Source organism: Acipenser ruthenus, chromosome 10 (genome assembly GCF_902713425.1).
Source record: "Acipenser ruthenus chromosome 10, fAciRut3.2 maternal haplotype, whole genome shotgun sequence".
Taxonomy (NCBI): domain Eukaryota; kingdom Metazoa; phylum Chordata; class Actinopteri; order Acipenseriformes; family Acipenseridae; genus Acipenser; species Acipenser ruthenus.
The window spans coordinates 3,545,042-3,572,568 of record NC_081198.1 but is presented as its reverse complement, the minus strand read 5'-3'; the positions used below and the strand labels follow the sequence as shown (position 1 = coordinate 3,572,568).

At 41.2% G+C, this 27,527-nt stretch overlaps 1 protein-coding gene across 3 annotated transcripts; it reads right to left on the bottom strand.

The window, feature by feature from the left end:
- Positions 1-96: 96 nt before the first annotated feature.
- LOC117403366 (tetratricopeptide repeat protein 39A) lies at positions 97-26,761 on the bottom strand. Of its 3 annotated transcripts, none has more exons than XM_034924177.2 (19): positions 26,337-26,761; positions 25,577-25,642; positions 19,225-19,329; positions 11,933-12,064; positions 9,772-9,845; positions 8,758-8,825; positions 8,292-8,356; positions 7,500-7,599; positions 7,090-7,155; positions 6,795-6,903; positions 6,139-6,206; positions 5,703-5,762; positions 5,207-5,368; positions 4,404-4,495; positions 3,920-4,040; positions 3,205-3,316; positions 2,948-3,062; positions 2,246-2,362; positions 97-1,712 (listed from the first exon to the last, which is right to left on the bottom strand). In XM_034924177.2, exons 1-19 carry the CDS (start codon positions 26,390-26,392, stop codon positions 1,607-1,609), a joined length of 1,794 nt encoding a protein of 597 aa, XP_034780068.2. In that variant the 5' UTR covers positions 26,393-26,761; the 3' UTR covers positions 97-1,606. The 3 variants fall into 3 exon arrangements, with proteins under 3 accessions (XP_034780068.2, XP_034780069.2, XP_034780070.2); XM_034924178.2 differs by having other exon boundaries at positions 25,589-25,642; positions 26,337-26,760; XM_034924179.2 differs by lacking the exons at positions 25,577-25,642; positions 26,337-26,761 and adding an exon at positions 21,425-21,566.
- Between the last annotated feature and the right edge of the window lie 766 nt (positions 26,762-27,527).

Genomic DNA, 27,527 nt, shown 5'->3' with positions numbered 1-27,527 from the left:
TCAGACAGAATGTCAGGTTTTTTAATGTCCTGACATTTGAAAAAAATCAACACCGACCGCCCCCACTCTCCCCAGAAAGCCATATTAACAAACAAAAACACTAATATAATTATTTTATTAAGTCATATTTATATTTAGTTACAAAAACACAAGTAGGTATTTACAGGAATGCATGTAGCCCTGCACTAGCGTGCACTCTACTTCACGCTGTTGTGTTTTAAAACATGTATTAAACCCAGTACTCATTTAAACAATGAAACACTTTTCAATGGAGCATTTCTTTCATTTGTTTGACCTTGCTGGATCTAGCGTCAATATATTCAAATTGGGTAATTTTGCACTAAATATATACTTTAAAAACTGACTAAAGATTGTTTTGCCAAGACTCTTGATCTCCATTAAATAAGAACGCATCTACAGGGTCGTTCAAAAGCCACTTGGCAGGGGAGAAGGTATGCACGATGGCAGGTTGCAAGAAATGACAATGGCAAGAAGATGGTATGCTGTCATAGCATCATTCAATAGTGCGCTATATCAGCTGACAAAGGAGCCCCAGTAATACAATTTGACAAACATATCGACGAGTATCCTTAACTCAGTTCCACACGGTACTGCTGTGTTTCTAATGATTGACGGAATAGAACGTTATGGCTACCCTAAAAGCAACCGAGCTCTGTTACGCTGTCATTCACCATGAAGTGCTTGCAATTCCCGAGGACGTGTTCTGGGTACAAACGGTGAGCAGCAACAGAGAGACCTGCCAGGACAGCGCCTGCTCTGAGGCAAGCGGACAACCAAATCACCCTCCATTAGCCAGAGAGGAATAGCTAAATACATAAATAAACAGATAAATAACTAGGGTATAGAATTAGACAGGCTGACGAGTAACATGAGAGAGAAAAACACTGAATACATTATTTTTCACGGCAGCCCAACTGAGATGATCTGACTTCTTTCCTGGCTGAGGTTAGAGAGGGAGACACCATGCTTATACCGAGATCTGTAGCTGGGTGAGACTAAGGCACAGTGAGCATTAGCAACACTTTTCAAATCAATGGCTGTGTGACTGACAGCGTGTTTTTTTTTTTTTTTTTTGGTTTTTTACAGAAATTGCTGTGGACTCTACCATAAAACATTGTGATCACTTATAAAAAATAAATACATTTAAAAAAAAAAAAAATCAATAGAAATACAATAGAACTCCAACCAGAGAAAATTGAATATTGTAGCTAAAATTAATTTCCCTTTTAGAGTGTTATTGATTACCTTTGATTTATACTTGGGAGAGAATAAGGATGGGTATCTTGTGGAAACCAAGATGTCCATTTATAGCAGTCAAAGTTTGTTTTCACGCAAATGTGCATTTAATATAAAAAATAAAAAGGTAAAGATAAGGAGATTTATTTCCACAAACATGGAGGAAATCAGGGATTGGGGTTGAAATATGCAGGGTGCTTAACATTTCTAGGAGCAGGTCTGCAATGGGCTCAGAACATGTCAGGCTGCAGGATCCGGATTGGAGCAATGCTGTGCTCAGCTCCTAACCCTGTGGTGTTCCCCTCCTCTCGGGCTGGGCTTAGTCTCAAACCCTGCTCCGGAGCCACGGTTAAGGAACAGAGTCTCCGATTTCTACTGCAGACTTGGCGTTGTGCAGTGCAGCCTGGATTCGGAAATGTGTCCTGGACTCCATGGAGTAATTCTTGTAATTGTGCCTGAAAAACACAAAGGAATAAAATATATATTTCACACACACATTTTTCTTTTGTTATGCAAAGGCATGTAGTTTGTGTATTTTGTATTTATATATATATATATATTATTTTTTCTTTCTTGCTTTGGTATAAGTAAAAGTTTTTTTTTTTTATTTTATTATTTTTTAAATGGCAATACTGATCTTTACAGTATGCATTAGCACAATTTACTCTTGTTATACAAGAGGTGAACGCAGAGGCAGTTCAGATTAACATTGTCTGTCCAAGCTTGCCCTCTAGTGGTAGAAGGTAGGTACGGTTTCTTCCCTGCATCAGTTAGTGAATCTTAACCTATCTGAAGCCTGTCAACGTAGGTCTCCATTTAACAGGAGGCTGAAAATGGAGACCTTTTTATTTGGAGACCTGTTTATTTTGCAGACGCCTTTTTTGGATAAAGGCGTCTGCTATATAAACAAATAATAATAATAATTTTGGTATTAAAGTATGATGCCAATTATTATTAGTATTTTCATTCATTGTACTGGTTTACTTACTTTGCTGTTTCCAGGTATTTAACCCCCTCTTCTGTTCTTCCCAGCTCCATGCAGAGCAGACCGTGTTCTAACAAGGCATTCGGCACTAAATAGTGATCGTATCTAATTAGAGTTTCACTGCAATACACAAGCCAAATGAAAAGGTGAACCAAATAGTGATCGCAGCCAGTAGAAATAGTTCACAAATATTCAGGACAACAGAGCAGCAGGTGAAGTATGCACACGGATGGCAGGGCAGTGAAACGCAGGGTGGGGGCACATTGGAAGCAAGTGCTAGAATAGTGGCTCCCAACTCTGGCCCTCAGTCCACCTATATATTCCAACGAGGTCTAAGGTTTGTTAACTCATTTAAGTTGATTGCAATGGGCGGGGGTAAGGGGTTGCCACATATGCATCACCCGACACACGCCTATGAGAAGCCATCCATCAGAAAAAAATATGAATTACTGGGGCTCCCTATGCCCACCAATGGTAATTCCCAGCACATTGACTAAACTTACAGTCAATGCCAGTAGAATGATACAGTGTTAATTATGCAGTAAACCCAGTTGGCTCCAAACCTGTACTCTGTAGGACACAAGTGTGTTCCAGTTCCCAACTGTTGCCTATTGCTCCTGAAATTCCCAGCAGGGTTGGAATGGTCTTGCTGAACCAGCAGCTCACTAAGGATGCTAATCCGATCACGAGGTAGCAACAACATACTTGATGTGGATGAGGTTGAAATACTGCTCTGCCTCTTCGTGACACCCCAGGTGCTTCAGACAGAGTCCTTTCAGTAAGCTCACCAGACACTGGTCATCTACTGTGTGCTCCGTCACTGCAAGAGAGCACAGAGCACAGGGTCAGCCGAGACACATGCACACAGGTCAAGGAAGAAAGGGTCTACAGGCACTGCAGGTCACCTCAGTTGAGAGGGGTTCCTGTGAGTTGTAATGCAAACCCCACTAGAGGGTGCTTACCGGGCGCTCGCTCCAGGGTCCTCTGCGCCTGGTTCAGAGTGTCCAGCATTCCCTCGGTCAGGTCCCTGTGCTTCCCTATGACCGCGTACCCGTTCCAGATATACATCATTTCCTGAAACGACAGCAGAGCACATCCTTTCAAAAACAACAACAGGATCTACAAGCACTGAGCAATACGCTGTGCCTCTCTGTCCAGGCAGATGTGGAAGTGGAGGGAAAATATCAATTGGAAGGTTTTTAATCCTTTAGTAGAGTCTTTTGACAGCACATTGCCCTGGATTGGATAAACCACTTCTTTTTTAGGGGTAATTCCAGAAAAAAACAACATAAAAAAAAAAAACACCACCACAGGGAGATTCCCGAGTTATACAATGTAAAAATGTTCCAATAAAATCAATCTTGGCTTACACTGGTGGGGTTACAGGGTCATCACATTGAACCCTGGTGTATGCAAAAACATGAGAAAACAAAAAATAGAAAAAAAAGTAATTAAGATGCAAAACAGAACTACAGAAGCATAATAAAATGCATTTTTATTTCACTAAAGCTGGGACACAGAGTCACACTTAATTCCAAATCCAAATAATAGACTACAGTATTTCTATCAGGCGCTTAATGAGATGCAAATGATAACCACAGTATTTGTATCAGGAGGTTGAAGCTGCCTGCCAGATGAATCAGGACAGAGGGTTGGAGCTGAAGGCCTTTGACTCACCAGAGGCGGCACTGGCAGAGGGAGGGGGTTGGGGGAGAGGTATCGCCTCGCTTTGCGGATTGCAAACTTCTCCGTCGGCAGCGACTTCCCGGCTATCTTCTGTTTCATCCCTGGCATTTGTCTGCAGGTGGAGAAAAAAAAAAAATAGGACTAATAAGACAATTTAAAACAAAAACAAGTTTGCTTCTGTCTTTCCTCAGCTGAAAATGTTAACTATTTGACAGAGTTTCATTGTAGTAGAGCACAGCTATATAAGCATTCAGTCCCTGTCAGCCAATCAAAATGCTGGATTCATGAATATCCCTGGAACCTCCTGGTCTCCGTTCCACCTGTACACTACATTACTTCACTGAAGCAATTTAACCTTCTGCTGGTTCTCTGAACCTCCAGGACCACGTTTGTGCACTTCTGCTGTTTGCTTTACTTCATCACTCATGTCTGTTCACTTTGTTTAAAAAATAAAAACCCAAGCAAGTATTCCCACCTGAAGATCTCCACCTCATCCTCCCCAAAGGGCTTGCAGTCCTCTTCAGTGAGCATGCTGAGGTAGGCTGCTTTCATGTAAGCATAGGTAGCCTGTCACAAGAAAAAGAAAATGTATTCAAACGTATTATGCACTCCTCCCATTGCCAGACACGTCAGTCATTTCTGAGGTTCTATTGTATTCATTAGAATACCCTTAATTATCAAGGATGCTCCTTGCCAGGTTTCAACACAATTGGATGAGTAATTGCAGGTATTTTGTATTTCTTTTTCAGCTTGTGGTCCCCCAGGTCTGTAAAATCAACTTTGTCCAGAACAATGAGAAGGTGTCACAATGGTGTGCCAGCACTTCTGCATGTTTCACACAGTTGTGTTTTTAATTACTGCACATCAGCAATTTAAATGTCACAAGCCCTGGGCTGTTCCTGTAGTTAGGTTCATAAATCACACTGTGATGGGAGTCACTTTGGGATTGATAGTAATTACTGACAATGGTTTTTGATCAGCTTTTCTTTTAATATTTAAGGACATGTTGCTTAGTATCACTGAGGAATGTCAGAAATAGTGTTTAGAGTTGAGGGACTGAGACGCAGTGAGGAATAGTGGTTAGAGCTGAGGGACTGGGAGTCAGTCTGATCTAGTGGTTAGAGCTAGGGACAGGGAGGCAGTGTGATCTAGTGGTTAGAGCTGAGGGACAGGGAGGCAGTGTGATCTAGTGGTTAGAGCTGAGAGACTGGGAGGTAGCGTATGCTTGGGGGTGCATGGAGAAAGAGTGGGGTTGATTCTACCATGCAAGCCCCTCACCTTGGACCAGGAGTTCTCTTTGCAGAGCAGGTCTGCGTAGAAGTAGGCCATCTTCCATTGCCGCTTGTAGGTGAAGCACCACATCAACTCCCAGTAACACATGTGATGGAACTGCTTCCAGTGCTGCTGGGCTGCGCAGCACTCCTCAAAGCGGGCAATGGCCTGGGCAGAGAGAGCAGCGGGTCAGGCACATGGATAGAGAGGGGGTGGGCCGAGGCGGAAACAAAGGGACGGACACAGGACACAGAATTAATACAGTACAGGTGCGGAAACTGGAACAAAAGGTCAATTAGGCAGAAAAACAGGATTAGAATATATTTAAGCAGGACTGATCCACGGAAATGCAGACAGATCCTTGGTTTAAATATGTATGTATAATATATACATTCACTTTTTTCTTTCTTCTAATAAAACCGTGCAACATTGTCTCCAAGTCTCTGAAGCCTTCCCCCTCCCCCCTACATGTTTGCTGTACACTATCCTCAGCCATACTCACTGCATCCAGGTTGCCTTTGATCTCCTCTATTCGGCCAGCGAAAAACAGGAAGATAGCACCCTGGGATAAGAAAGGGAAAACAAACCCAAAACACCAAGTCAATACACAGTTAGAAAAAAAGCGAACACGGTAACTGCCCTGAATTGTCACGAATCTTTTCAAAACTCGATTCATGCTCTTCTAGCCTCTTTCTAGGAGGATATTATGAGGACCCCCTCTATGTGCTCCTATAGGGACACTAGTATTCTCCCAGTTAAACCCTGTCTTGCTCTATATTGCATTGTGCTCCTTATTACAATGCATTTGCAGCAGTAGGAGGTTATAAAAAGGGGCAGCCATTAAAAAGAGAATGGTATTTTGTTTCTAGCTTGTATTTTGTTATATTGATTAGCAATTTATAGAAGAATAAAATCTCAGCTCTCTCTCTTTTTCTCACCTTGGGATACCGCTTCAGATAGGGCTGCAGGAGTGCCTCTGCATCTCCCACGTCTCCTTCTCCTGTCCCTGGGGGAAAAGAACAGGAGACAGTTTGACTCGGCTTGAGTCAAGGAATGCAATCTTATCAACCAGGCTGCAGCACAGAGCACATGGGGAGGGCTCTTACACTCACTGCAATATGGGGTGTGTGAGTCATACTCTGACACACAGGGAGGACATAGGAGCGGTTCTTGAAAACGCCACTCAGGATTTATTTGAGTAGCAGCACACAGAAAGAAAAAGCACATGTCCTTACCAACAATGGGTGTGTGTGTGTGTGAGAGTGTCCTGGATCAGTGCGTGTGTGTCCTGGTTCAGTGTGTGTGTGAGTGTGTGTGTCCTGGTTCAGTGCGAGTGTCCTGGTTCAGTGTGTGTGTGTGTGTGTGCGCGAGTGTCCTGGTTCAGTGTGTGAGTGTGTGTGTGAGAGTGAGTGTATCCTGGTTCAGTGTGTGTGTGTGTGTGTGTGTGTGAGTGTCCTGGTTCAGTGCATGTGTGTGTGTGAGTGTCCTGGTTCAGTGCATGTGTGTGTGTCCTGGTTCAGTGTGTGAGTGTGAGTTCACACTGTGTATGTAGCCCTTGCTCTCGCTGTGTTGTACGCGGTGCTCCAGTCCTTACCCAGTACGAAGCTCATGAAGGTGTGGTAGCAGAGCAGCAGCATGGTGCACAGGAAGGCCCTGAAGCTCTGTGTGGACGCCCCTTCTTGAAGCTGCTGCAGACCGTACTCCTGAACCCAGAACAAAGAAATAAAACTACTACTACTAACTGAACATTTCATTCACATCCCTTCTGAACCGGTTTTTCTTTACATTTAGTTAAATGTCCGTTCTTGTTAGCACCCTCTAACTGAGGCCGCTAAATAGAACCTTTTTCCACCGGTCAACACAACAATTGTTGAAAAAAAAGCATTTACCTTGTTGCCAGAAAAGCCAACGAACTCCAGAAGCCGAAGTATCCTTGTGGGTAGCAGGGATAGTGTCTAAATAAAGGATTGAAATCAAACAAGTCGCTTACATTGTGGTCAACAGTTTCCTGCCTTTTCAATCAGTTTAAACAGATTTTTAAAACAAAGTCATGATGAAACAGGAAAAAATTAATGTCAATGAGCCCCCCCCCCCCCATTGAAAATGAACAGTATGATTGTCCACAGCACTGCATCAGAAATGTGGCCAAGCCAAAAGCAAATACAGTACATTGTGTGAGGCATGCCCATACCAAATTTCATCACAATTCAATGATACAGCTAAAAGCGTACACACACATAGAGATGCTACAGCACATTCTGAAAAAAAAGAGGATTCAAATCAGTAGTGGTCCACTCACCAGGTTAAAGGCTCCCACCCCAAGCTTCACGCCCCCCTCGAAATGACTGTGACTGTCCCCTTGAGTATACTGGGCCGACTGCACAATGTTGTGGAGCTCTCTTCAAACACAAGAAAGATACGCAGCACATTTACAAGAAGTAAGCCAGCTCTGACACAGTGGTATCAGCACTCATTTCTTTATCCAGCTATCTGCCTATCCTCAGTCATGTTCTAACATGAATTAGAATTCAGCCACACAACTTGACATTTCTTGGAACATTTCTTGTGAACAGGGTTCGGGTGTATGCCTAAACTCAACGTTGAACAGCAATGCCACTAAAAATCCTTCCTAATCTCAACGATGACGGCTACTGATTTGCAGAGCTGGCTCAACATGCTCAGGAGTCTAGGATCTGGGGAGCGAGTCAACGCAAAAGAGGGCAGCACCCACAACAAGCATACAACTGTAAAAAAAATAATTTGTATATGAATGTATACAAAGGATACGGATCACAAAGAATATCCTATTTTTATAATACATTTATTTTTAATGCATTTAAAAATGTATAGTCCATCTTCATTCAACAAAGCGCTCCCACCTACCCAGAATCACTGACATTTCAGTGATGTTTTTGTTGACTCAACGCTGGAAACAGAAGCTGGGTTTCGGAATGCAGCCTTACATAAGACCATTAGAGCCATTAAACTACAAGTAGCTTCACGTTTTCTTTCTAACAACACGTGTCATTTAAAGATACGTTAAGCATGATCATGTGCAAATAACTACATCAAGTACATGGAAGGGATTTACTTGTAGGTCTGGTAACTACTCCTCACTTTGATTCCTCCTCTGATGAAACTGATCATGTTTTCATCCTGAAACAAAATGAATACATTGTTTTTTTTCTTCTTTTTTTTTTTTTTAAATCAGTAAATAAAATGGTGACAATAAATGCACTTAATAGCCCTGATCCTTTCATTAATGCTGTGTAGAGATTATTAAGTCAAGGTATTAATAACCCTGATCTCTCCATTAATGCTGTGTAGAGATTACAAGGTTCTGTGGTTTTCTTTGTTAAGAGAATGACAGACTAGGAGTCCTATTTGCACTTGTGGGTATGTGCAGAATTCAGGACTGATTAACCCCCTTTTTTAATGTTAAATTCTCTAAATGTAACCTATTTTTATTTTTCTACCAAAAAAAAGATGAAAAATACCACCCCAAAAACAGAACCCCTTAAAATAAACGATTTAATGGATTTCAGAATTGTATTTACCTGGAGAAAAGTAAGGGCTGCTCTCTGTAGCAGGCACTCTGCATAGCACACCTCAGCATGGATTTCCTCTGGGCGGAGGGGAGATAAAATGAGTTATTTGCTTACAGCAGGGATAAACACACTATCAAACTATCACACTATCAAACAGACAAAGCATTTGTAAATGTTTCGGTTTGATCATACTCCAAAGCTAACATGTTTGTTCTGAGCACACTGCCATTAAGAGAGTAAGTTTAACCAGTAGCTACAGTAAACATCCCCACCTAAACCCTTATTATTGCTGAAACAGAGAAAACAGCAAGAGAATGATTATTACAGTCCTGCCTTGTTAGAACACCATGCAGGGCAGGGCAGGGCAGGGCAGGGCAGGGCAGGGCAGGGGAGGGCAGGGCAGGGCAGGGCAGGGCAGGGCAGGGCAGGGCAGGGGAGGGCAGGGCAGGGCAGGGCAGGGCAGGGGCCAAGCCAGCAACACGTTAACAATCCAAAGTAGCTGGTCATTATAACATACCCTACGCTACCCTTTCACTAACCAGTCACCAGTGCGGACAGTATTTTAAAAAGGTACAGGTTTTTGTTAATTGAGATTTACTGGTATCAGGCACACTTTGAAGCGTACAACTGAGCCCGAGCTTTTCATACAGGATAGTGTTGTTTTATTCTACTTGGAATATCTCCCTGGAGCAAAGGAGGCTGCACTGCATTTCTTGTTTGTTTGCTTGGCCAGGTTTTTGGAAGACAGCGGACCACAAGAGTGGCGGCTTCACAGCCTCAAACGGCATTGGTTTGTATTGGAGTCACGTGGGTTCGGAAGTTGCAGCTGGCAGAATTGAAGCGAGGCATTGTAGCGTGATAAGTGTATTTACAGAGGGAGAGCACGGATATACAGTATGATGTCAATGAAGCTGAGGTTCCACCCCCTGAAAAAGACTTCCTGTCCTGCCATGTAATACTGAACACCTAACAGTGGATTGGATTGTTTCAAGTTACGAATGGTGGCAGCATCAATGAACTAACCTTCTGTGAGCTCCCCAGCCTGCCTGTTGATCAGACTGTTAAAGGAACCTGCCATTGTGGACTTTTTTCGGAACCTAAGAGAGAGACAGAGGGAGAGAGAGAGGAGAGACAGAGAGAGAGAGAGAGAGCGAGAGCGAGAGCCAGAGAGAGAGAGAGGGAGAGAGAGAGAGGAGACGGAAACAGAGAGAGAGAGAGCGAGAGACAGAGAGCGAGCGAGAGACAGACAGACAGAGAGAGAGAGCGAGTGAGAGAGACAGAGAGAGCGAGAGAGAGAGAGAGAGAGAGAGAGAGGTTAAACAAAAAAGTCCAGCCCCACTATAGCTGTGGTACATATTTAATGGCCCTGTATCACTTCTACAACAGAAACATCATTTCAAACAGAGCAATCTCTTAAAACGGAGTAACAAACACATGCACTTGTAAACGTGGGCTTCAAAAGGCAACAGTTTTCTTTAACATTGGTTACATAGAAACAAAGCCAAACTGAAGATACTGTACATGTTTCGACACAGGGTTTAAAAACTGCAGTTAGATGTTCGCTGGACTTCCACAGTAAAGGTCCTGTCTCCTCCATGAGAGTCTGGATCTGTGTACCTAAGATGCATGTACTGCAGAAAGTAGCTGAGAAAGCTATAATCGTTTCTGCCAAATGTATGTCCTGGACCAAAAAAATATATAAAAAATGTAGGAGCAAGGTGGGGAAGGAAACAGTTTTTTTTTTATTTATTGTATGCCAGGAATCTGAAAAGAAAAATGAAGTTAAAAATCAGTCAATAAAATGCAATCAAATCTGCAGGAAGTAGGAGGAAGTGATAGTTTACATGTTATGTGGGATTTCCCTTTTGTGATTACGCTATTACCGATAGAGTCAAAACGCAACCTGCAAGTTGCTTCCCTTCCACTTCTATTAATACCTAGTTACAGTTGAGGAATCTCCTAAGTCTGTATGTCTGTATGTCCACCCTTTGTAGATTTGGGATGACAAATGCCTTGCTTGCTTCTGCCACTGGGATTGAATTGAAAATCGCATTTAAAAATAGATACCATTCAAATCGACTCCATCGAAAATATCAGTTATCATAACTAATGTATTCTTCTCCTTGTTTAGAATCCCTTTCTATATGATTCTCTGTGTTGCAGGGGGGGGGGCAGGTTACTGGTTACACTCTGGTCTACCAGCTGTATTTACTGTCTGAGGCTCCAGGGGTGCTTTAACCTTCCCCAGGGTTAGGGCTAGGGTTAAGGTTAGGGTTGAGGTTGGGGTTGGGATTGGGCTTCCTCAGTTTTAAAAAGTCCCCATGCCTGGGATATTGCATACCAGTTGCTCTTTAAGCAATATAATTTGGTCATATAAACACATATTGTGTAACTTTTGAAACACAAGTATGTTAATGATTTCATAATGTAATAAACTGAGGGCTAGCGGCACATGCTACCACAAACGCAGCGTAAAGAATACACTGGTCTTGCCAGAAGCTGAAGCACATGCAGGTTAGCTAAAGGATTTGAACTGTATTTTCTGCTGAATGTATGTCAGTAAGGCAGGAGAGAAGGCAGAGGGTGGCGAATTGATTTAAACAGGGTCATGTGGAGCGAGCCAACGAGACATGTGATCCGACAGCACAAAGCTGCCTGTTTATTGTGTTTACTCTCCCTCTGCAGCAGGAAATTGGTTCAGATGTCTTCATAACCCCTGCTCTGGGCCGTTCTTTATTAGATTGATTAAAGTTCTGATTTAATATTTCAGCAGGACTAACACAGTCGACTTGCTTCTAAAAAGCCCCCCTTGATGATGCAACAATCAAGTGAAACATTCAATGGTAAGCACATCAAGTGTACAAATTTAATCTAGTGTAGCAATAAAGAAAAGTGAATCCCATGTGTCCTACCACTACATTCATCAGTCCCTGCTCTTACTTTTGGAAACCGTTTAAAACAAACAGTTGAGCTGTACTTCCAAAGCCCATTCCAGTGATGGATGAGGGTCTTGGCGTTGGGACACCACGATATGGAGCTGTGCTGGAATCAGCCCGTCACTCCTGAAAACTGCACCCATTCAAAGCAGCATGTGTGGGACGTGGCTGCTGCAGCCCTCTATTCTGTTCTTCCCCTTTAAGATGACCCAGTGCAGCTCTATATCAATGCAGATATGTTACCTTACCTCTGGCACACTGCCTGAGCATCTTTCATTGTGTTCCCTGCTGCCAATATATCGTGAGGGTCAAAGGTCATCATGGCCTGCATCTCCAGGATTGTGGCATAGGTGAGGGCATGATACATACTGTCCTTGGTTCTGGAAGTCGGGAGGAAAAAAAATAAATGACATTTCCAGCAAAATATCAGCATCAGCAGCCTGGTTTTCCCCTCTGCTGCACGTACACCCATGTAAAGCATAAGGGTGGCTTTCACATCCATTCCACTAATCACATTGTAGAAAATAATGTGTACTTAAAAGGTATCAACAGAACTTTTGAAGACACTGACAAGGACTTCTAGTCTAAATGTGTGTCACTGGATGTATGAAGTTTCTTTAGTATTTCTAAATTCCACCCTCAGCCCTAGTGTTTAATCGTTATGGATGATCAGTAACAGAACACATGAAGTTATTCATTCAATAAATAAGACTTTACCCCTTTTTATTTTTTTAAATTTAGTCGTCGCCAATGGTTTTTTACACTGGTTTTCTCCCCAATTTGGAATGCCCAATTGTTATTTTTATCCCGGTTCACTGCTGAAACCGCCCGGCGACCCGGGAAACTGAGGCTGAAACAGGCGTCCTGTGAAACGTGCTCTTGCCAATCCGTCATTTTTCACACTGCGGATCCACAGTGAAGCCACCAGACCTATAGTGCTGGAGGACAGCACAGATCTGAATGGCTCCACTGCAGATCCGCAGAGGCCCTATCAGCCACAGGGGTCGTTGGTGCGCGGTGAACCGTGGATTGCCCTGCCGACCTAATCCCTCCCTTCCAATTGGCCGAGCGCCGCCCCCTAGGAACCCAGGGTCATGGTCGACAATGACAAAGCCAGGATGTGAACCTGCGATCTCCAGGCTATAGGGTGCATCCTGCACTCCACGCGGAGTGCCTTTACTCGATGCGCCACTCGGGAGCCCGCTTTGGCTCTACTTCTGGAGCCAAACTGGCAGAGGAAACAGCACAGCAGGGAACTTAGACTTAAATACCCAATATTAAAGGGTTGTGAAAGTAAAAAAAAAAAGGAAACAACCATTTTAAAGAAAGTAAAACAAATATAAAATGAGAAACAGCTGTTAATTTAAGGCCTCAATCCTAGTGAGTATTTGTGTTTTCCTATCATAAAATTCTGTATATGATGTAAAACTTAAATAAATAGGGCATATTTGAGTTTAATTATAGCACATTTTTTACGTGGTACCAGCCACCAGTTGTATTTCTTTGCCTCTAAATGGCTACGAGATGAACACAGCCATGGGAACTGGCTTTAACACCCAGGGCTAGCCGTCTGAGTCTGGCCCTACAGTCGCTGGCATATAATGCAGGGATCGCAGCCATGCTGGGCTGCGTTGGGAGCTGTGGACACAGGCAGGGGCACAGTACAGGGCCACTAAGAATGTGGGTCTGCTCTAAGCCATCACACAGCAACCTCACCTAACAGTCAATAGTTGATATACCTGTTCAATACACCTTTATCTGGCAAATTAATGATTTGTTAAACAGGGTTAGGCTGTGCGCACCCAGTGGGAGGAGGCAAGAACTTGGAATTCCTGGCGAAGAGTTCAAATATAGATCTGGATTTTTTAATTTTTTTTTTTTTACCTGCAGCTACCTTTTTTTGCAGTAATACAGATCGCTATAACAAATCAGTTGAGAAGGATGCCATTATTAACACTTACCCCTCACGTTACTAATATTTTTTTTATTAACGTCAGGTTTCATTCATGACTGTAGAGCTTTTAATAGATATCTCAGTCAACACATTCCAGTGTAAAAGCTGTACAAGCACAATACATACTGGGATAGCTTTGAGGGCACATCCTTTAGAAACTCTTAAGGAGATCCGGCTCCTCTTGAAGATATACAGCTAAGGCCAAAAGTTTTGCATCACCTACAATTTTAGGATTGAGACCATAATAGTAGTACAGGATTTCATGTTAGATTTAAAAATGTCACATTTTTCAATTTGTCAGTGCGGCAGGGTACTGGCTGATCAAACCAACCCCTAAGCAAACTATATAAATATTCTATATATCCTACAAGAAATATATAAATCTCGCAAATCCTTTTTCTCATGACCCAATCTGTTTGGATTAGAAACAAGCAGAGAGCTAAATGTACAGTATAATGTAATAAGGCGGTTGCGCGGAGGATCAGCTCCATTGAGCAGGTGTAATGCAAGGCACTCATCGAAATTCATTGTCGTTGTTATGGCAACACACGTACGAGAAATAGATTGACATGTACTGTTAGAAACTTCTTGTGGTTGTTATCGTCAAGTGCATAAGGCAACCAGAGTTACACAATAGCAGCGATGTTATTACATTCTGTATCCAAATGAGAGAATCCACTGGTTACCATGACATCACAGTGACAGCATTCTCAAGAGAAACAAAAAGAAAAATCTGTGCTAATTTTGCCTTTAAAAGGTAATATAATGTTACCTTTATAGACCTGCACAAGAGGAACTATTACTTATTAAATGATATGCCCTGGATAATACATAGTAAAGTAGGTTAAAAATAGGAAGGCTCTGTTCAAACACGATACAGCGCAGCATACTGACCACATACAGTAAATAATTAATACATATTAATCTCTGGCAACAAGTTGTTCCAAGACTTCAAGGCTTTGTTAAAAATACATAAATATTGATTAAACCCATGTCAACCCAAGGTAGGCTTGGCAATGAACTGCACATTTGTATTTAACAAATCAGTGTGAACAGAAGCGGTGTCAGACAGCAACGATACACGAAGGTTACAATACAACACCCATGAGGACTTGCAGGTCTTTGGGTGATGTGGAATAAGATCAAATCATTAAAATATAACAACTATAATTTATTCTTTTTGGTGGACTACTAGTACAGTAGATGCTGTACAGTGTGTAGTGATTTTTGTCTCGCAATACACAACCTTTATGACGATATATTATTTATTTCTTAGCAGACGCCCTTATCCAGGGCGACAATCATGAGATTGCTACGCAGCTTTTCTGGAGAGATGGATAAAAAAAATCTCCCATGGACCAGCAGAGATTTCCCTCGTTTGGAAGTCAATGATGCAGCCTTTTATTAGTTCCTTTGTTTAATTGACCTTTTACCCAGGAACGCGCGTTTCCTAGCAGCAGTGCATCATGCACCTGTCATGGAAACTGACGCACCTGTTTATGTGGGAATGGTCCGTTAACATCCTTTGTGATTAGCAAGATGGAACCAAAACTACCGCATACAAAGCATGTGCAAGAAGGATTAAGGGTTGCGCATTTGCTGGTGCAACAGTATACTCCCTGTGAGTCCGGTCTGTTTGCACTTACAATGTAGTGGGCAGGGCTCCACTAACTGCAAATCGACCACGTCCTCTCCAGTCATCACCTGATCTGCTGTGAAAGAACAGATTCTCCAAACTCAGCATCAAAGCATGGCCCTGTATTGAAACCTTTCGAATAAACAAATGACGACATGGGAGATGTGCCAGTCAGACTTCCTGTACCAGGTTACAGTATGCATGTTTGTGGTTTTAAACCTCTACCTGCTCTGGAAACACAGTATTTGATGTTTGTTGTATCATTTGTTAATAAAATAAAATGATTTGTTTGAGTATACAAGACCCCAGATTTAGCAGTCTGATTTTGTATACAGTTGTGTAACTCTGTGCACATCAGTTCTAATTATTAAATTACACTGCAGGACTTTCACTGCATTCCTGTGCTGGGATGAAAAAGTCATGTTATTTAAGTCCTCCCTCAGCATTCATTTTTTATTTAAGTCCGCCCTCAGCGTTCATTTTCAAACGCATAGTTTATTTTTTATTTTATTGCACAAGGAAAACAAACAGAAACATCCTTGGCAAACCCATGTACGCCTAACCAAGCCATATTACACATTTAGAAATGCTTAAAAGAAACTTAATTAAATGGCAAACCTTTCTACCAGCAATATTCCTCAATGTCTGCAACAGTAAAGACACTGAGAAAGTCTTCGAGTCGAAAAGTTTGTCATTGAATTTCTTCTTCTTATTTCTTGTATTTCCAAATTTAGCACTTCTGATTAGGTGTACTGGCTGTTGTGAATCCATTAACATATAAATGCCATTCTTGAACAGTTTTCAAACAGTTTTAAAATACGGTACACAAAACAGCAAAGAGTTATGAAACAGTATGCTAAATAGAGCAGTAGATATTTAAAAATACAGGATTTATTCTTTATTATTCAACTATTTTTTTATTTCGACACACATTAGTAGTCACTCTTCCCTACTACTCAGTGTTTCATAGTTATGGACGCACAACCCTGTATTGCAATCCTCCTAGTGCCATCTCAAAAGGGTTCAAATAGTTTTCCTTTTTGGACTGGAATTAATCATGTACTGTACAACCGCCACTATACCTGCTCAAGTAGGGCAGGGATTCATACAAGCAAGAGCTTACCACACACTCGCATTGCAGAAACAATACTGAACACTGTAGATGAATGACACAACGGTGTTGGATTTCCACTATTGTCTTTGAAGAGATTTACACAGTATGTACTCATCCAGAGTGAGACTACATACATCTGGGGTTTTTTTTGTTTTGTTTCTTTTTTTCAAATGCAAAAACAAAGAGCCGTTTATATTATATATATATATATATATATATATATATATATATATAGCTCTGGAAAAAAACACTGCAAAATTATCAGTTTCTCTGGTTTTACTATTTATAGGTATGTGTTTGGGTAAAATGAACATTTTTGTTTTATTCTATAAACTACTGACAACATTCCTCCCAAATTCCAAATAAAAATGTTGTCATTTAGAGCATTTATTTGCAGAAAATGACAACTGGTCAAAATAACAGAAAAGATGCAGTGTTGTCAGACCTTGAATAATGCAAAGAAAATAAGTTCATATTCATTTTTAAACAACACAATACTAATGTTTTAACTTAGGAAGAGTTCAGAAATCAATATTTGGTGGAATAACCCTGATTTTCAAGCACAGCTTTCATGCGTCTTGGCATGCTCTGTACTTGGCTTGATTCATGCGTCCTTCACAAAGACAAATCTGCCCGATTCCAGCCTTGCTGAAGCACCCCCAGATGAGTCCAATTTTCAGCTTTGCCCAACACCTGGTCGTCTAATGGTTAGACGGAGACCTGGAGAGGCCTACAAGCCACAGTGTCTCGCACCCACTGTGAAATGTGGTGGAGGATCGGTGATGATCTGGGGGTGCTTCAGCAAGGCTGGAATCGGGCAGCTTTGGCATGAATCAAGCCAAGTACAAGGTTGTCCTGGAAGAAAACTTGCTTCCTTCTGCTCTGACAATGTTCCCCAACTCTGAGGATTAGTTTTTCCAGCAGGACAATGCTCCATGCCACACAGCCAGGTCAATCAAGGTGTGGATGGAGGACCACCAGATCAAGACCCTGTCATGGCCAGCCCAATCTCCAGACCTGAACCCCATTGAAAACCTCTGGAATGTGATCAAGGGGAAGATGGATGTTCACAAGCCATCAAACAAAGCCAAGCTGCTTGAATTTTTGCTCCAGGAGTGGCATAAAGTCACCCAACATCAATGTGAAAGACTGGTGGAGAGCATGCCAAGACGCATGAAAGCTGTGCTTGAAAATTAGGGTTATTCCACCAAATATTGATTTCTGAACTCTTCCTAAGTTAAAACATTAGTATTGTGTTGTTTAAAAATGAATATGAACTTATTTTCTTTGCATTATTCGAGGTCTGACAACACTGCATCTTTTCTGTTATTTTGACCAGTTGTCATTTTCTGCAAATAAATGCTCTAAATGACAATATTTTTATTTGGAATTTGGGAGGAATGTTGTCAGTAGTTTATAGAATAAAACAAAAATGTTCATTTTACCCAAACACATACCTATAAATAGTAAAACCAGAGAAACTGATAATTTTGCAGTGGTCTCTTAATTTTTTCCAGAGCTGTATATATAAATAAAAATTTGACTGTTACAAGTCAGGCTGTATATAGAGATTACTGTATTCTTCTATAAACAGTACAACTTGGCTTCTATTTCCTGTTTCTTGTATTGTCCGTCACTGGACAGTTATTAGTTCCATATTATACAAATCTTTACATAAAACTGTTAATGCTTTTTTTATTAAAGGTTTGCAATTTCAAATAAAAAATATGTTTAAATGCAAATAAACCCAGTGAACACACAGCCAGGTTTATTACAGTAGTGCATTAATAACACTGTACAGTGAGGTTGCTTCTTGTTATTCTGCAAAATTTAGCAGGACTTTGAAAGAGGCTCTTGGAGTTGAGCTTCATCAGTGAGGAAATACTTCACTAGGTCTTTGTAGTGACCACAACTGCCTGACAGTGTGGTGCCATGGAAATATCATGGGATCCTGTTTTCACATCCAGATAAGCAGGAAATAGCACATTCCAATACATTTTATTAGCAGGATTCTTTTCTGTCTCCAGCTTCCTCATCTGCAGTGATCTTATTGTTAAAAACTGAATGCCTCAGATCAAACACAGACACACACAAACAGACACACACCTCTTTCAGTTACTTTTCAACTCTGCTCAGTGCATGTTCAGCCTCTATCCCATTATCTTTTTCTTTTGACACCTCCACCCCTTGCAGAACAAAACCATTTTGATCTACACTCCACCCTATCTATTTACAGTTCATCAAGAATTGGGTGTGAACTTGGCGTCAATGCTATTAATGTGCATAAATATATCCCTCTGCCATCGCAATAAACACAGCCATTTAACTATGGCAAGGGTCACATAGAGATCTCAGAGACTGCCTTATTATAGGCAGGCAAGGGTTGGACATAAAATGAGAAATAGCCACCATATGTAGTGAGCACTTTTACGTAGCCAGATTATACTTTATATCACATGACTAAATTGTTGTGCAAATGGAATCTCTGGCCTGTCTTGATAGGACAGACCAATGGCAGAAGGCTGATAGTGAAGTTCGTCTGGCTGATACTTTTACAGTTTGCTAAAATAAGGTCTCAAAAGTGAAGTTCCATGTGCCATGTGCCATTTTTCGACTTAAATAAATAAATAAAAACATGCAACATAAACAATGTTTTGTGAGAAAGACCACACCGTTCATGCTGCCCACTCTAACAACACAGCTAAGCAGCTTTGAAATCCCACTGCAGTGCCAGGGCCTCACCTCACTGTGATTCAATCAGCATAATCCAGGATAAAGATTCAATAATAAAAAAGCAGAATGCATAATACAGTAAGCAAAACTAATCCAGCCTTACTTGGACTGCAGATGATCCAGCGCCTCCGCAAACTTGTTGCTTAGGAACAGGTCAAGTGCGGCCATACAGTCATCAAGCTCCATCCGCAGGTCAGACCTCTGAGACCTGCAACGGGAAAATAGGAATGACCATCAGGATACTGTAGCCTTCAGGTAAGGCTACAGTAAAGGGCCAAGGACCTTAGTTTTGGCCTATTATTCCATTAAATAATGCACACTACATGAGTTTAAATAATTGGTGCACTTCTATTCACCAATCCAGCATTCAGGGAACACATAAATATCTCTGGTTATAGTGTTGTGTAGTGTTATCAAATGATGTGGTATTTAGCCAATTACCAGTACTGGTCATTACCAATTATCATGGCATGCTAGCAGACACTAAAACATGGAGTCACAACTGGAAGGGACAAATAAATACAAAGTTAGTAACACAACAAAATGCAGTCAGACCTAAAAATTGATGAATTCATTACTGCAAATAAATGAAAGCTGGATTAAATGAACCTGTTTATTTGACCATACTACATAAACTGAGATTAATTTAATTTATTAAAGGAATCAATTCACTAGTTTATAATAGTAGTTACAGAGAACTTGTTTATTTTTACCTGAATCTTAGTCTAAAATACTAAAAAGGAAAGCATTTCTGGATAGTGTCTTTACGCTAGGGTTCCCTTTAAAATAATTCTGTACCTCAACTAACATCCTGGTTACATGAAAAGACCATCCATTAGCTACCTTTGGAATACATACAATACGATGAATTTGCAAAGGGAGTCTGCCCTCCTCACAGTACAGTACCTATCCCCCACCAAGAACAATTACAACATGATCTATATACATGATTTCAGCAAGTTAGGGTACGAGCGATTCTGACAACCTTAACAAACGAAATACATCATTTCGTTTAATGTCTAAAACAGGCAGGAGTTTTGTGTTCATCTGACCTACATTCACAGTATGTGAACCAGTGCATAATCCTTCAGAAAATCTTATATCACATGCATAATAATATATGTTTCAGAATGTTCCAAACGAAGTACAGGAGTTGAAAGTAAACCATTTCAAGGGCAATTCCGTGACCTTTAGTCATCAACACCTTTACTGTATTTCTTCAGATTTATAAAATAAATACATACATAATAATAAATAAATAATAATTCTGCATCATAGTAACAATGTTACACATACTTCTGAGGATAGAGTGATTCTGAAAGATAAAGTAAAGCACTACCCAAATTCCCATGCAGAGTTACTAACTTTGACATCATGTCCAACACAGAGAATCTTTGGATAAACCAGGTGCCATTCATAAGTACTAGGGCAGGATACCCAGAAAAACCTCTGCTTAAGAATGTCCATTCCAAGTCTGATCACAATTTAAGGCAAGTTCTGTCCAAATATCCATGCCTTACTGGATATGGTTCCTTCACTGATACCAGAAGTCTCATAGCCTTGCTTGGGCATTGTCAAACTGAAACTTGTTTTATCTTCATAAAGCAATTCAGCACAGGGTATTCACAGTACATGCATTTTTCTCAAAAGCAACAAAGGAAAATGCCTTTGGTGTTTAATGTACAGTTGCTCTTATTGTATTAATTGTATTGTAACACTTGAAATGTATTTGCTTACGATTGGAAGTCGCCCTGGATAAGGGCGTCTGCTAAGAAATAAATAATAATAATAATATAATCCTATCCACTATAACCTCAGAGACTCTCGCAGTGTATTTTGGAGTAACTGTAGTAATGGAATTAGAAGCATTGTCAAGCCAGGGTTAGTATAATTTATAGAGCAGTATCTTAGTGTTCCATGACAGCATATAGCAGGACATGCTAAAGTATGCAGAATAATTCTATAAATCGGAATTTCAACAAACAGGAGGTTCATCAGCTACCCCCCCCCCCCCCCCTCCACTGTCTTTAAACAAATTTAACAGAATGCAACAGATTGGGATGCTCCCCTACGCATGAAAAAAAAAAAAAAAAGCAAACTGCCTTCAGCTCATGAACTGCACAACACTCAAATAAAATAAAAAAAACTTCACAAGCTCTCACATCTTTTCTCTGAAATGAGATGTACAGAAATATACAAATACAGAAAGAAAAGAAGGAAAAAACACCACCCAAGGTATGCCCTCACACACAGACAAGATACAAAAACACACACAGACAGACAGTCGTACCCGCACCCCTTACCCATTAGACAGAGTTTCAGCTTCTCTCGACATGCTCATTTAGCAGAACCAGTGGAGGCAGCCTCCTGCAACAAGGGGTTTGGTTTTGTTTTTAAGTCTCGGAGGCTTGGAGGAGCCTCCTCAGTATCTCAGAGACAGAGGCAGGCAGGCAGGCAGGCAGGCAGTCAGGAACTAACCCAGTTTAACAAGATTGGGATGACTGTCACACTGGAAATCTAAAGATGCAATCCAGCCCCGCCCCCTTCCCCTCTACACACACACACACTGCAAACTACTGCAGAACACAGTGCTCACCGATTGGATGTAGCTCCACAGAGGCTGTCAGTAGGCACTGGTTTATGAAAAGAGGAACTGTTGCCAAAAAAGAAGGTATTAAGTATGGTTGTGCTAATCATCAGGGGTTCAAAGGAGGCTACTTTTTTTCCAGACTTCCCTGTATTTTTATTGTATTTAGTGATGTTTATAAAGGGAAAAACACTAGGGTTTTTATATATCTATCTATCTATCTATATAGATAGTTAAAAGGAAAGATATATTTATCATCATAGTTTTTGACCATCAAAACAGACCCCACAAGGGGCTCCCAAGTGGCGCATCCAGTAAAAGCACTCGCTAGAGTGCAGGGTGCGCTCTATAGCCTGGATGTCCCCGGTTCGAGTCCAGGCTATTCCACAGCCGACCGTGGACGGGAGCTCCCAGGGGGCGGCGCACAATTGGCCGAGCGTCGTCCGGGGGGAGGGAGGGTTAGGTCGGCTAAGGTGTCCTCGGCTTACCGCGCACCAGCGACCCCTGTAGTCTGGCCGGGCGCCTGCGGGCTTGCCTGTAAGCTGCCCAGAGCTGCGTTGTCCTCCGACGCTGTAGCTCTGAGGAGGCTGCACAGTGAGTCTGCAGAGTGTAAAGAAGCGGGCGGCTGACGGCCCACGCTTCGGAGGACAGCGTGTGTTCATCTTCGCCCCTCCCGAGTCAGCGCAGGGGTGGTAGCGGTGAGCTGAGCCTAAAAATAATTGGGCATTTCAAATTGGGGAGAAAAATTAAATTAAAAAAAAAAAAAAACAGACCCCACAAATCCCCTTGTTTCACCCTTAACTCCTGCTCAACGATTGTCCATGCCCACACTAACTGCTCCATTAGATTGTGTTCATTCGGGGGTAATGTGCTTTATGTCTGCAGTGATTTACTTTAGACTCCACAACAGCCAGAGTGTGTAAGAGAATATTATCAACACGGCTGGAAGTAAAGAAGCCTGCCAATTGAATAGGCTGTATCCTCAATCAGAACAGCATAATTCATTCGAGAACTTACAGAACACACAATTATGACAGCAATGCTGTTAACGCAATAGCTTGGAGTATATTTCAGCTTGCAATTAACTTTATCCAATCTGTAACTATATACAGTATTTACCTTTATATTATGTGTGCAAAAGATCAATATTTGTGAATAATTGAATACAAGGCTTTTTGTATTTTTTTTTTAAATTTCCCATGGGGTACCTGGTTATTTTTCACAATGGCCCCCGGTTCCTGATTTACTACCCGTGCTGACTTGCAATTTTGACCTTATCAGTAATAACCTCCTGGTCCAGCTGGAGTCCGAACTGACTCGTACTAGGCACACAGGTGAGCTCAGTTCCAATCTCAATGGGAGTACTCATTCACTGCACTCCCCCTGTAGTGTAACCCAATGCTTTTGTGGAATGAAGGAGAACACACGGCTCTAGTGCTTTCCTCAGCCACTTGAGAGTCATTGTACTGGAGTGAAAAACAATTTCACAAGGTGCAGTCCTTCAGCCAGCCCATTAGTCAAATACTGGCTGACACAAATCTACCATTTTACTAGCAAATGTCTGTGGATTCAGCTAGCACAGCCTGACTCCAGGTCGGTAACAAACAGCAGGGTAAACAAAACAGATTGCTTAAGGCTTGCACTGAAGTAAAAATACCAGTCGACCATGGTATTTTCTTCTTGAACACGTATGGCAATTTAAAAAGTCTGATCTGAATCGATTGGTGTCACAAGGAGTAAAGAACACAGAACCTGATGTCACTGCCGATAAGGAGACCCTAAGACACACACACCACAGACTCACACAAAACCACAGACCCACACACACCACAGACTCACACACACAGAGAGTAGTTGTTTGCACATGTGACAGGGGCTGCGATTTAGACAAATATTTGTTAATTTTTTTTTTTTTATATGCACAGCAGGAAGAAGAATATATATATAACAAGTTACTTACTCACTGAGACAACAGTCACATATATAAGGTGGACTTTGAACTTTCCAGAGATGGATGCAGGAACAGAACAGCCAATCCCTGCGCAAAAACCATCCCTTCATTACGGCTGACAAATTTCCATTGCTAAAAGCTTTAAATGTCCACTAAAGAAAAAACAGATTTTTCCTTATAAAAGACTCTTATGGTAAAAGCATAGCAGTGTTGCACAGTGAAAGCATTGTAAAGTATAGGCATGCACTGTAAAGTATTGAGAGGTATGGTAAAGCACATTAAAAAAAACTATGGTGACTGCATAGGATAACCAAGCATGGTAAAAGTTCAGAAATAACGTGGTAATCCTTCATAAGAGTAACCCTAGGTTAGTGACACCTGAACAGAGGTGGACTATAATGACCATAAAGTCACACTAAAGCCAATAAAAGATGAGGCACTAAAGGACTAAAACATGAGAAACATAAGTTGTCCAGTCAGCTTTGTTTCCACTGCCCACGGTTAGCTGCCGAAATCAAAGAGCGTTTCAATGCTACTCTCCAAACCTGGCCAACCTCGAAAAATCTTGTGTCAAAGGTCACTGGGGGTTTGTAGGTTCGTATTGTGTTTTGTTTGAAAGAAACCAACAGTAACAAATACATTCAACCATAGGCTCATTACAAATAAAAATGAACCTGGTTAAGAAGGAGAGCACAGCCAAACAAACAGTTTGTCGTTGTTTATCATGAATACAATTTTTTTTTTTTAAATCAATGCAACTTCAGCCTTTTGTCTAGCGTGCTGAGCAGGATGAACGCTGTTCAATTTAACAAAGTTTTCTGCCTTCGGTGAATACAACAAAGCTTAAAGAAAAACAGTAAAGAAAATGTCAGATGCATGCTTTACCTATATGAAAGAAAATCAGCCACAATGGTAGCGATTTCCCCATCAGATTCTTCTCTACACGCACTTCCTTTGTATCCAGTTTGGCTACATGGAGTATGAGATAGGGTATTGTGTTTCAGTCTTTTCCCAGGTTAACCCATTTTAAAAGAATTCTATTTTATTGTAAAACTGGGTGCTTGTCTTTGTTTGTTTAGTCCAGTGCTACTGCATTTGTGTAAATAAGTCCCTTTCAAACCCCTGCTCTTGTTTCAGCAGAGAAAATAGCAATGTCATTGACGTACTTCTTTAAAACAGAAGCGTGTGCACATGACAGGGTGGCTTGTGCATTATAATCCTGGGATCAGCCCCTCCTTATGCCTTCCACAAATCCAAGAAAGATGTGTAATGCAGAGAGCTGGTTCATTACACACAGAATTCCCAAAACATTACATAATCCTACACTTTTATTACACTGTTCTAGCCACAGTACATATTCTAAAAGCTTCACCACACTGTTAAATATACATCCATAATTAGATTATTTTAATGAATTGTTACCAAAGAGATACTGGTACTGGTCTGGATTGTGCATTTTCAATGGCAATGTTGCAGTGCATAGAAGTGCCTGGCACTTTTGATTAAGAGGGGTGTTTGTAAAACTGACATTCAGCAATCATTTCTTTACTGTACTTCCTTTTAAAGTCTTCCTGCTCTAGTTGTATCCAATTCATTGTAACAATGTCTGCCCGCTAATCACATTGCTGACTCTAGTGAAAGGAGGATGTGGCACAGAGGCACACGGATTCATTGCAGTAAATTTTTAGTTGGGCCGACATAAGCCCTAAACATTGCTGTCTGGGTTACGGCAATGAATCCCTGTGCCTCTGTGCCACATCCAGTTTGGTTGGCCCTACTGTATGTTGGCAACTGACGGCGGGCCAGGGTTTTTTTTTAGAACACTGGGTCTATAATGGTACAGAGCTTGAGAGCAGATTAAACTGCCAACCATAAGCCAATGTTGGGCCAACCTAGTTTGTATAAACTAAAGCTTACAAAGCTGCTGACCTGTGATCTTCCTGGTCTTCATGGCGGTCCTGGATTTCTCGGCAGCTTGATGACCTGTGATGTGTGACAAACACAAAGACCGGTCACAGCAAACACATTCCCCACTCCCTACATAACATTAACGCATGATCATCGCGCTTTGTAATCGGGATCGCCTGGGAATAAACCCAACAGTTAGCACGTGGTTAACGCATTATTTGGAAACTTATTTTGCACCTTTAAATAATAAATAAATAAATAAATAAATAAATAATAAGGACATATATTTTTAAAAAGCTTCTGTATTTACTTCCCAAGCTTCCGAAAAACAAAACACTTTGATCTTCATATTGTCATATATGTCTTCTTGGATTATATTGTTTGCGGGGAAAAAAAATATGACATCAACATTGGGGATGTATGCTGCCATTTTGGAAGAGAGTACCCCACTTTATTACATAGTGGATCATTTTACTTGTTTGTAAAGCACGCCGCCTCCTAAATATTTTCAAGACTAACTCATATTTTAACATGATCAAAAAAACCACCAATGCAACCAGAAGAAAAAAAATCTTATGTCATATCCCTTTACGTAACGTTTAAGTCTCTGCTACAACTCCAATACAACAGTGTGCAGCGACTAAAGAGTATCACTAATTTGGGATAAGTAGCCCAGTTACCAACAAAGTGCTTACGAAATAATATAAACCATGAATGGCTGTATTGTACTATGTCAACACAACGCAGTTTAACATTCTACGAGTCTTACCTAGTCTTGCCTTCATTTCCCTTCAGACTCCTTTTCCAGGACGACAGAAAACTCATGAGAACAGTAAAATAACGTTAACAACGGTGAGCTTCGATTTCTGTGTCCAAAACATGCGGGCTATACCTGAAGTCAAGCTGAAGAGACTGTTCTAAATAGACCTGTGCAATCCTGTCAATACATGTAAAACATTCACTTCCTCCTGTAAAAAGCAGGTGCACATTTCCCCTCCTACTTTAATTAGCTTCTCCGCTTGCAGAACACACCGGTGGAATGCTGATGTCACCAACGCTGGGTCATAAAGGACTCTAAGTTGCGTGTCAGCATACGACACCAGAGATTGATCCAGGTCACCTGCAGTGTATCCAGACTCCTTAGCAACGTTTCCACTGCCCAAAGCTGCCGTTCTCTGTTGCGTGTGATGGGTTTTGTTTGATCACCGACAGTAAGACCCGAAGTTGTTTATTTATTGGAAACCTGTGCTATGAACTGATAGTCACACGTGACCCTGACGCATCAAGCTGGGATATTTGTTCTGATTATTATTATTAAAGTCTTAGAATTGTACCAGGTGTCCCAGTACAGGTATTATTATTAAAGTCTTAGAATTGTACCAGGTGTCCCAGTACAGGCATCCACCCACTTTTTACTCATTTCACACTGGTTTTGAAAGAGTTACAGTACAGTAATTACTGCATGTAGAAACAGATAGACCATTGATAGGAGCACACAGGCAACTAAGGCGGCTTGGCACCTTTTTACACATGACAAGCGAGGATGTTGGCGCGTTGTTATAAAAAGTATCCCAGAAAGAGGGAGCTAGCACAGCAAGGTGCAATTAACCACAAAGCTTTTTCACCAAGCAAACCACAGTAACAGCTCTTACTTCAGGGCACATGCCTTTACTTCCCGTGTGTGTGTGGTGTACACATGGTTCAAAAGACGCTTTGGGGCTATGTAGGGCACGTGCTGCAGAACATTGAGATATGGAAAGCCATCTGGGTCAAAAAAGTGTGCTGTAAGTACACGTTTCAAATAAATTACTACGTGTAGCACTGCGATACACTACGCGTTCTATTTTGTTAAATACACGTACTATTTTTACTACACGTACAAATTTGTGCCAATCAGTTCTTTAGAAATGAAATAAGAGCCAATGAATTTAAAGAAAATATTACCTGTACTAAATGATCC